At 38.9% G+C, this 11168-nt stretch overlaps 1 protein-coding gene across 10 annotated transcripts in view; it reads left to right on the plus strand.

Annotated features, from left to right (window-relative positions):
* Positions 1-11168, plus strand: part of LOC140486348 (transducin-like enhancer protein 4) — a 223372-nt gene that overhangs the window by 199033 nt on the left and 13171 nt on the right. For all 10 annotated transcript variants that reach the window (XM_072585358.1, XM_072585367.1, XM_072585377.1 and 7 more), the window contains 4 exons: positions 1428-1675; positions 3958-4105; positions 5517-5667; positions 8258-8334. In XM_072585358.1, coding sequence (XP_072441459.1) covers positions 1428-1675; positions 3958-4105; positions 5517-5667; positions 8258-8334 — 624 coding nt within the window. The remainder of the gene's footprint in view (positions 1-1427; positions 1676-3957; positions 4106-5516; positions 5668-8257; positions 8335-11168) is intronic.

Here is an 11168-nt window from a genome sequence, read left to right on the forward strand (position 1 = left end):
CTTCCCTGCTGCCTACCCACTTATCCCTGCCTCAACCACAGTCACATCACTGGAGGAGGTGTTGTCAGCAGCCCTACGAACGGAACACTTGAAGTCCCAATCTCCTCGTAAGGGTCTCATCCTTCTGCAGCCAGGATTTGATTGCTAATGGGAAAGGCCCCTCACTAATCAGAAAGCAGGGCAAGTTTTCTTGCATGGGCTGGTAATGGGCAGGAGTGGTCCCTCCTTTAACTGTCTTGATTCCCCTACCCCGTGATCAGATTCTACTCCCCCGATTGCTTCTTGAACCCCAGACCTCTCCCTGGCATTCTCACCACCTTCACCACAGCTTGACCACTTGCCATTTGGCAGCAATCCATGTCCTTATCCAAATCCTGGTTTTATACCAAATCCCTCTATTTGAAGGCTTGGAGAGTTGCTGGACTCTGATAGGCACCCGGTGACTTCCTGTTCTTGAAATCCTGCCTCCATCCATTATTGGTTAATTGGCCATTAAATAGATCCTTTCACTGTGCTCCCCAGCCTCTTAGCCTGGGGAGTTAGGAAATCTAACAGCTTGTGTAATTTAGCTCATAGCTTCAGTGCCAAAAATATCAGTGGGGTCAGTATTAAGAAGTGAAAGAAGGTAAGCCACAGTGTTAGTCCCTCAATGTGATAATTTGGTACAATTACATTTAGTCAATCTGTTTGTACATGATATGACAAATCTCGGGTGGGACTTGAGCCCAGACCTTCTGGCTCAGAGGTGGGGACACTGCCACCATGTCACCAGAACCTCACAATTTGGTGTTCATCAGCCACAAAATATTAAACCACATAATTTAATATTAAATAAATAATTGGGAGAAAAGTAAAGACTAAATTTAATCTTGGGATTTGGTTGTTCAAATTGTATAATAGTTGCACTTCTACAAATTGCTGCACTTAGAATAATTATGTATCCCAGTCTTGGGTTTTATTTGCTGAGTATTAGGTTTCATCTTTGGCCTTATTCATTACCTCTAGGGGTGGTGCCTACATACTGTGGAGTGCAACTTCTGGGTTAGAGTGAGCTGAAGGATTACGAGGCATTTTTGTGTCAGACATTGGGACTCAATGAGACAGTTAACCAGCTTGTCCTTTGTAGTGAAATCAAATCCCTAGATTCGGTGCTCTTTCTCAGACTTCCCTTTCCAGGAACATGCGTAACTGCTACCTTTTTCTTTGAGCTAAACTTCTGCTCCATGTCATGTCTCACCAAAGGTGTTATGTCAATGACATGGAGATCCTGGGCTCTGACTGCAGTGTGAGGTTCAGATCTGTCACTGGTGAGGATGACCTTAAGTAAAAATCATTCAAGAATATTAATGAATTTACTTATTTTGAAGACCATATTGTGCTTGACCTTTTCCATGTAAGCAATTGCTTAATGGCTTCTATTTTAACAGAACAGAGACAACTACATTCGATCATGCAAATTATTACCTGATGGTCGTACCCTGATTGTTGGTGGGGAAGCCAGCACGTTATCTATCTGGGACCTGGCAGCTCCAACTCCTCGTATAAAGGCAGAGTTGACATCCTCTGCTCCTGCCTGCTATGCTCTGGCAATCAGTCCTGACTCTAAAGTCTGTTTCTCCTGCTGTAGCGATGGTAATATTGCTGTCTGGGATCTGCACAATCAGACATTAGTCAGGTAAGAATTGATTTTCTTCCAGAAAACTTCAATGCTGCTCATTATAATGTGTCTTCTGTTGTATCACCTGGCTACTAACCATTGGTGGCTTGCTGTAGTTGGGCTAGTTGGATGCCACCATTCCTCCTTTCAACTATTTTACAATAAACAAATCAAACATAATTAAGACAAACAGCCCCTATGGCACCCAAATATAAGGAACATGGGGTTGAAGTGCAATCAAAATTTAGCATTACCTCATTTAAAAAACAAAACTGGGGCGAAAATCTATATAACCATGCCTCAAAAACTTCTCAAGGTTGCAAAAAAAAGCATAGACTTGGAATTCCTCCTTTCCGTGCTTTTAAATAAATATTAATGAGTTTGCAAACTCCTACTTTGGTTGTGCCTGGTGGGGCACTGTAACAAAAACACAATCAAACAGTCATCAGAAATTTACAGAAGGATATCAGAAACTTTTCAAAATTAAATTAAAATGCCATTTCCAGAGATGGTGCGCTTTCTTCCTTCTAATTATCAGTGGTAGAGCACGAAAGGGTCTTATCGAGCAACGACACTTGTCTCAACTACTGAGGTATTATTTTTGCATGTTAACAATACATACAATGTTGTCATTAAACATTTAGCCTAGCTAGCTGAAGAAAACCCTCCAAATTCACAAATTAAAAAAAATTAACCTGCTTTAAACTAACTTATTAAGGATTAACACGCCTCAGTTGGCAGCAGTAGAAACCTTGAGTATGTAGGTTATGGATTCAAGCTTCACCACAAATTGTGATTTAGGGTAGGCTTTAAGTTCTCCAACATTGGACGTGCTGTTTTCTAAAACATCAACTGCTCAGATGAGTCAGAAAGATTTCATTACATGATTTTGAAATAGGAAAAGAGTTCCCCAATCTCCTGCTGAATCTTTCTCCTTCACCCAACACAAGTAAATCAAATTATCTGATGCATGGAATCAGTTAATATTTTTGGGATCTTGTATGAATGTTTTCTTTTATTTATTCATGGGATATCACCATCACTGTCTAGCCAGCATTTATTGCCCATCTCTATGTTGCCCTTGAGAAGTGAGGTACTGTCTTGAACTGCTGCAATCCATGTGCTATCAGTGGATCCATAATCTGTTTGGAAGGGAATCCCAGGATTTTTACCTGGCATCAGTGAAAGAATGGGGATATCTTTCCAAGTCAGGATGATGTATGGTTTTGAGGGGAATTTGCAGGTGGTGATATTCCCATATATCTGCTGCACTTGTCCTTCTATATGGTATTCTTGTGGGATTAAAAGATGCTGTATGTGCGAAGACAGGACTTTATCTTCACAATGACTGCAGTGGTTGCTCTTGCCAATACTGTCATGGACATACACATCTGCAGCAAGTACATTTGTGAGGATAAGGTCATGTATGTTTTTCCCTCTTGTTGGTTCCCTCACCATCTGTCACAGACCCAGTAAAGCAGTTAAAACCTTTAGGACCTGACCATTTCAGTAAGTATTGGTACTGCCGAGCTGTTCTTTATGGTGGACATTGCAATCTCCCATTCTGAATGCATTCTGCACCATTGCCATCCTCAGTGCTTCCTCCAAGTCTGTTCAACATGGAGTAGTATTGATTCTCAGCTGAGGGGTAAAGGTAGGTATGCAGTAATCAGCAAGAGGTTTCCTTGCACATGGATCACTTGATGCCATGAGACTTAATGGAGTCCATTTTCAATGTTGAGGACTCCGCGGGCTGCTCCCTTCCCAATATATACCATTGCCTGTCACTTGTGTTGGATCTACCAGTGGAAAAGTATACAAGCTGTAAGTTTCATCTTCAGACCAGCCAGCAGCCTCAGTGATGGCTGCTCTGGGTATCTTCACCGAGAGACTAACATTTCATTGAACCCACTTTCATTGCCTATATCACTGGCTTTAAGTGGGCAGGGAACCCATTTCCTTACCAATTAAATACTTCCCTTACCAGTTAAATACAGCTAAAAATCTGAATGTTAATCAATTTTCCTTTTCTTTCTCAACTGAAATCCAAACCAACTCAATTTCCCACCTCTGTGATGAAGATTCAATTCAGTATTTCAGTGTGACATTCTTGGTCTGTTTTAAAACTTTTGAATAATGTTTCATGCCAATATTTTAAAGGTTAAATATTTCTTCTAAAATGTAAAATTAACATATGTATAGAGCAGAAAGACCACGAACATAATTGTTGATGTAATATAAAGAATAAAATGACCCATGAGGGGATATGCTTAAACCTATTGCTTGCTTCATGTTAATAGGCAATTCCAGGGTCACACAGATGGAGCCAGCTGTATTGACATTTCAAATGATGGTACCAAACTTTGGACGGGAGGTTTAGACAACACTGTAAGATCCTGGGACCTCCGGGAAGGAAGGCAACTACAACAGCATGACTTCACATCTCAGGTGAGTTTGTGAGAGACTGGGAAAATGTGTGCAATAAAGATGTTTTGTAAGACAACAAAACCTGGAAAATAGCAAATATGACGTGATTTTGAATGTCAAATGAACCGAATGTTGCAGATTTGTGCCAGTGCAAATTCCCAAATATGCCTTACATTGATTAGTTAAGATTTAAATATGCCTTACATTTATTGGTTAAGATTTAAATATGTGCTCTGTATTTCATTTTGTTTTTGACATAAAGGTATTAGAATTACTGTTTGCATAAGCAATTGTATTATAATATTGTGGAAATTAACCAGAACTTTTCCATACCACCATCTATCAACATTGACAATGTTCTGCTTCAAATTTTTGATAGCTTCCAAATTTAAGTTTCACAATCACCTGTAACCTGTCACTTACAATCTACATATACATCAGAAAAGCTTCAGCTATTATGTCCAAACTGAATAAGAGAGTGTGGAACAACAGCAACCTGACAGAATACTAAACAGCTGGTCTATCAAGCTTGCATCCTCACTGAGATCCATGTTACCTGAACAACTTATGCTAGACAAAGTAAAAGGTTAGACAGTTTTACACCTTAGCTGCTTCAAGTGTACCATCTTGGCAGGACAATACTACTAATGCAAAGATCCTAGAGCGTGCTCCTTCCATCAGCATACACTCTTTGCGAAACCAATGACCTCTCTGCTGGCTTAGCCAAATTTAGCAGATAGCAGTATAATCAAAATATTTCCGTATGTTGAAGATACGAAGACTGCAGTTATTGACTCTAATAACTGAGATATATCACTAACTATTGTGACCTCTGGAAATTGACTGTTTCGAAAGGCAGTGGAAGAGGTGAGGAGAAATGAAAATCTGAGCTGGCTGAGATCCAGAGACAATAGAGGCCAGTGAATGATGTACCTTCTCAGCCCATTGTCTTCCTCTGCAGCAAATGTAGCACAGCCTGCCATACCAGAATGGGTCTCCTGAGCCTCACTAGGCAGTGCTTAACACAAAACTGACCAGTGTGGCAGTAATCTTGTTCGATTAAATGGAAAGCCAACCCAGAAGATTTTGTTGCAAACACCTATTGATCTATTTATGGACAACGTTCTGAAGTTTATAAATTCATTCCAGCTATCTTTAAATGCATGCCTTCAGAATATCAGGATATTCTTGATGAAGGGCTAATGCCTGAAACATCAACTCCCCGGCTTCTCGGATACTGCCTGGCCTGCTGTGCTTTTTCTAGCACAATACTTTTTGACTCTGACTCTCCAGCATCTGTAGTCCTCATTTTCTCCAGATATTATGTTAGGACAATTGCAAGATTTTTAAAAACTGCTCTATCACTTACCAAATGAACTTTCTTGTGGAGGAGAGATTCTAAAGGTAAATTCTGATTTTTGTTTAATCCTAGATATTTTCATTGGGATATTGTCCCACAGGAGAGTGGCTTGCGGTTGGAATGGAAAACAGCAATGTAGAGGTTCTGCATGTGACAAAACCGGACAAATACCAATTGCATCTCCATGAGAGCTGTGTGCTATCCCTTAAGTTTGCTCATTGTGGTATATGTTTCTTTGATACTACTTATTATTATGTGTATCTATTATGTGCATATTCAACTATTCTTAAAGGGGGAAAAAGGCTGAGAATTTTTTTTGGATATCTAAAAGAGTTCTCTATCCCCATCCCATCTTGTAGCTATGAGGAGGCTGAAGGGTAAAGGGAGGGAGTGGGCCAGGATGGATGACAAAGAGCTTTCCTCACATAATGCCAGAGACATTTTTACTCCAAGGTGTCATCCGCCTGCCTGGTCAGCTTTTCAAATAGGATTGGCAGGAAGTGGAAATTGAAAGAACTATCCAAAGTGGGTTTGTGAGTTGATCCTATGGAAGGATTGAGAGCATTTTTTGTCCACCTAATCCCATATGGAAAATCACTAAAATTAAAATAAAAGAATTGTGTCTATTGTGACAAAACTGAACTTGAATTCTCTTCCTTCAAAGGGACTTCATGGGAAAGTCACATCCACTTCACCCTTAGGCCCACATTTAAAGTAGCAATTAGACTCTAGTAATATCCCCTTTGCTCAATTTACTCATTGTATGTTGAATGACGTTTCCTGCTGATTCCCATCAGGAATGTATCTTGCCTTCTCAGAAGAATGTTTTTTTCCTATTCAGAACTAAGGATTCACCTCAACCATAAACAATTTAGCTGTGAAATTAGATGTGTTTGCAAGTGAAAGTGAGGCCTTTTCAGCAGGCTGATTGTGTAATGATTATACAAATAATTCCCAATCTACATTATCTCGCAACCTCATTCAAGCTTTTACTGGTACAGAAAGACCTTTGGTAATTCTTCATGCTTCCTTTTTTATTTGGATGTTTTCTGTTTTTCTTATTTTTGATTACTGCTCAATTTAAAGTGAATCTAGCTAATGATAATAAATGCCCTTTTGATTATCTCTTGAAGCAGTTTTGATTTATTGGCAAAAAAGGATCAACCTTCTCAATAATTCAAGGTTAATGAGAATAAATCTACCAAAGGTGTGGAATTTAAGTCTGAATGATTCAATTGTAAATCCATTGCCATGGTTCCATTACAATGCTATAAACAATTCAACAATGTGTGACAGGAAGAGCTGAAAATTATAACTAGGACACTGCAGCAGAAATAGTAGACGTATTGGTTGAAATACTTCAAAACAGTAGATTTCAGTACACTGAATTTTTTTCATGTTGAAAATATATAACTAATGGAGTGCCACAAGGATTAGACCTCGTGCCTCAATTATTTACTATCTACATTCATGGCTTGGGGGAGCGGGCAGAGTATATTTTATCCAAATTTGATGCTGATTTAAAAATAGGTGGAGGGTATGTTATAATGAGGACATAGGAATCAACAAAAGGATTCAGATAGTTTAAGTAAGTAGGCAAAACTTGACAGATGGAGTTTAATGTAGGAAAGGTGAGGTCATGCATTTCGGTAGGAAGAATCAATAGGCAGACAATTATTTAAATGGCAAGGGGTTGTAGAAAAGTGCAGCACAGTGAGGTCTAGTCGCAACAGTATTTAAGAAGGCAAATGGAATTTTGGCATGTATTGCTAGAGGTTTGGAGTTTAAAATAAGGAAGTCTTTTTACAACTATACAAGGTGTTGGTAAGCACCTGGAGTACTGTGTACAGTTGTGGACCTGTATTTAAGAAAGGATATACTAGTATTGGAGACAGATCAAAAGAGGTTCACATGGCTGATTCCTGGGATAAAGGGGTTGACTTATCAAGAACGACAAAATGAGTTGGGCCTTTATTTATTAGAGTTCAGAAGAATGGGGAGTGATCTTGTTGAAACATATAAGATTCAGAAACATAGAAGATTCTGAGGGGGCTTTCTCAGGGTAGGTGTTGAGAAGATGTTTCCATTAGTGACGGAATCTCAAACTAGGGGACATAGTTACGGAGTAAGGGGATACAATTCTGTAATTTAACGCGAGATGCAAAGGAATCTCTTCTCCCAGGATGAATGTCTGGAATCCATAACCTCAGAACTTTGTAGAGGCTGTATCCCTGGAAGTATTTTATTTGGAGATAGATGGATTATTGAAATATCAAGGAGTTGAGGGCTATGATCAGCTGGGACTAAAAAGGCATGTGGCAGATCAGCCGTAATCTTACAGAATTGTGGAGCAGGCATGAGGGGATGAATACAGTAATTCCCCAACCCCCCGCCATACCTATGGGGATATGTTCTAGGACCTACTGCGGAAGCCCGAAACCAGGGATAGCACTGAACCCATTCTATTAAATGGAAAATATATCTTCCCAGAGGTCTCCTCGTCCCTGGTACGAGAAGGTTCCCTAAAATATGTTCAGCCCGCAGTAAACTGCATGTAACTGAAAACGCAGAACACTATTCTGCAGATATGGGGGTTGCCCTGTATTTCACTCCTGATCATATTTCTTAAGTTCTTATAATGCCTTAAAAATTCAGTTGAGTACATTATAAGCAAATTTAAATCCAAATGCAAGTTTTCACAGAAAATGGTGTTTGGCAAAATAATGACTTGTTATAAATAAGCTTGGTGATTATAAACCCAAAAATAATTTCTCAAAATAGTGATTTTTGTTTTGTTTAAAATTGGCTTCTAGGTAAGTGGTTTGTCAGCACTGGCAAGGATAATCTGCTGAATGCCTGGAGAACACCTTATGGAGCAAGCATATTTCAGGTAAGGATGGATCATTAGTAATTTCCATCTCCAAGCCTATGTTACACTGTACTGAAACGCTGAAGTGTTTATAATCCATAGACGATGCATCACTGATTCTCTTGGTAATTTAATGTGCCTATAAAATCTGAAGAATACACCCAAAGGAAGATTCTGAGAAGCCCAATTTACTTCAATTTTATTGACTGCAGTAGATGCATTTAAAGATCTTTTAAAGCTTTTATTCTTTTATTCCTTTAATGATTTTTATTCTGGCATAAGAATGTATAATGTCAGTCATTATTTCTAACTGATTATAATTACAGTATAAAAGCAGATGAAACTGATTGAGCTTTTTATTGGGAGAGGGAAACATTGCATTCATTGATATGAAACAATGCACAAACATAACTTTATAAAACTATTATAAAATGGAGTGATAGTGAGAGATCTCACCTTCTTACCAGTTCTTTTGTGCTCATGTGGTTCACTGAAAATATTATTTCACTACTTCCCATCAAAATCCTTTTGGACATTTATACAATGTTTGACCCTATGTTGTTTGTGACAGAATGTTGGCAGATAGCAAATGGTATTATCATTGCTATGCCCCCAACTTTCAACATGCTGCAAACTGCATTGGCCAGAAACTGAATTTGAGTAGCCATATAAATTCTATGGCTCCAAGAGCAGAAGAGTGGCTGGGAGTTCTGCAAAGAGCAATTTGCTAACGACTCAAAGTCTGTCTGCTGTCTACAAGATGCAAGTTAGGAATATGATGGAATATGCTCCACTTACCTGGATGAATGTAACACCAACAATATCAAGAAGCTCAACACTTATACCCACTTGATTGGTATCCATCCAACATTTTCAGCATTCACTTCCTCCGCCACTGAAATACAGTAGCAAAATGTGTACTATTTGCAAGACGCATTGCACATTCTGTGAATGAATTAGCAAAAGATCTAGTAAACTTAACTAGATCTAACTAACTGACTAACCCAGTAATACTTCAACTCCCCCTTCCACTCTGCCAAGAACATGCAGGCCCTTGGGCCGCCTCCATCACCACTCCTTTACCACCCAATGCCTGGAGGAAGAACGCCTCATCTTACACCTCAGGACCCTCCAACCCCATGGCATCAATGTAGATTTCACCAGTTTCCTCATTTCCCTCCCTCCCCCACGTTATCCCAGTTCCAACCTTCCAGCTGAGCACCGCCTTCATGACCTGTCCCACCTGTCAATTTTCCTTAACATCTATCTGCACCACCCCCCCCCGACCTATTACCTTTACCCCCACCCCCATATACTTATTGCACTCTCAGCTACCTCCCCACCCACGCCCCCCTCCCCCCCCCACCACCACCATTCCCACCCCCTAGACTCCCAGCCACATTCCTGATGAAGGGCTTTTGTCCGAAACGTCAATTTTCCTGCTCCTTGGATGCTACCTGACCTGCTCTGCTTTTCCAGCACCACACTCTCAACCCCAGTACATGAGAATAGTATTTTTTTTCCTGAATCTGGATCTGAAACAAGCCCAGACTATTGAGATGAAGTTGTCTCTGTATGTCAGCTCCAATGAGTTGCAGATGACTTAATCTACTTAAAATAGCCCTCACTGGGAAGGTAACAAAGAGGTTCTGATTAGATTTCACATTGTATTGGTCATACTATCTTGTCTACCACTACTTTGCAGAACAAAAAAAAGGAGATATATACATTAGAAAAGATACAGGAAAGAATAGCAAGATTCATTCCAAATGGGTTGGTCTTTGAGGAAAGATGTCAGCATCTTATATTTTAGACTATCATAACATTTTCCTCAGCCTCAGTAGTTTTTTTCACAAAGAAAAATATATAAGAAAGCTTATAAAGTAGGAGGGGAAGTGTATTTTTTTTTGCTGAAGAGGAAGCTTTATTTCAAATGAGGGTAATGATGACAATAGTTTGCTGGCAGAAAAATAGAACCAAAAGCTTTCGTTTGATTCATGTTGCAATCAGAGACTTAGATGAGCTTTTAATGGCCATTTAGTCGACTGGCATTTATTAATTTTGTATTTGTAATTTGGTCAATGTAGCTCTTGCTTTTCTCCCATTACTGTAATCGTAAAGTAAAATTCACAGCAAATTGATTGTTTAGCTAGTTCACTGGATGTATTTTACCAAATTAATAGATATATCGTCTTTTAGATCTTGGTTGCGTGATTGGTCTCAAAATTACATCCAAAAATTTATTTGCATCAACTTCCATGTGTAAATGGTGGAGAGGTATTTTCTGGAAGGGAGGAAGGGAAAAGAGATACTGTAGATAGTAACATGTCAACAAATTGCTATTGTACATAAATTAAAATGTACAGTCGGTTCTTCTATAATATGATGGTCACGTTTGTGTGCACCTCCGCATTATGGAAAAATTGTGCTTTAGGAACAGCATTCAAGGTGTTGCCATTGTAATCGCATCACAACCAACACATATTTTCAAAGCTCCCACTTTAGAAACAGCTTATCCAATTCATCAATCTCATTACAGTGAATTTGCAGAACGTATGTTAGAACAGAACAATCTGTACATTAAATTAAATATTAAATTTTGTGCAAGTCATAGTAAATTTAAAAACGGTAAGACTGCTAAAAAATTTAGAAATTAAAATTTCTGTCAATACAGAAATTTAAAAACCTTTATTAAATCTACAGGAACAAAAGTTCCAAGAAAGATATAGAATGATTTCCTTTTTCTTAACCCTTATATGGGTATAATAAATTATCTGAATATAATGAATAGAGGAAGATCACACAGGAGGATACCACACTATTAGCAACCCAGCATAAATATTTTGTCCAGCTAA

This window comes from Chiloscyllium punctatum, chromosome 2 (genome assembly GCF_047496795.1).
Source record: "Chiloscyllium punctatum isolate Juve2018m chromosome 2, sChiPun1.3, whole genome shotgun sequence".
NCBI lineage: Eukaryota > Metazoa > Chordata > Chondrichthyes > Orectolobiformes > Hemiscylliidae > Chiloscyllium > Chiloscyllium punctatum.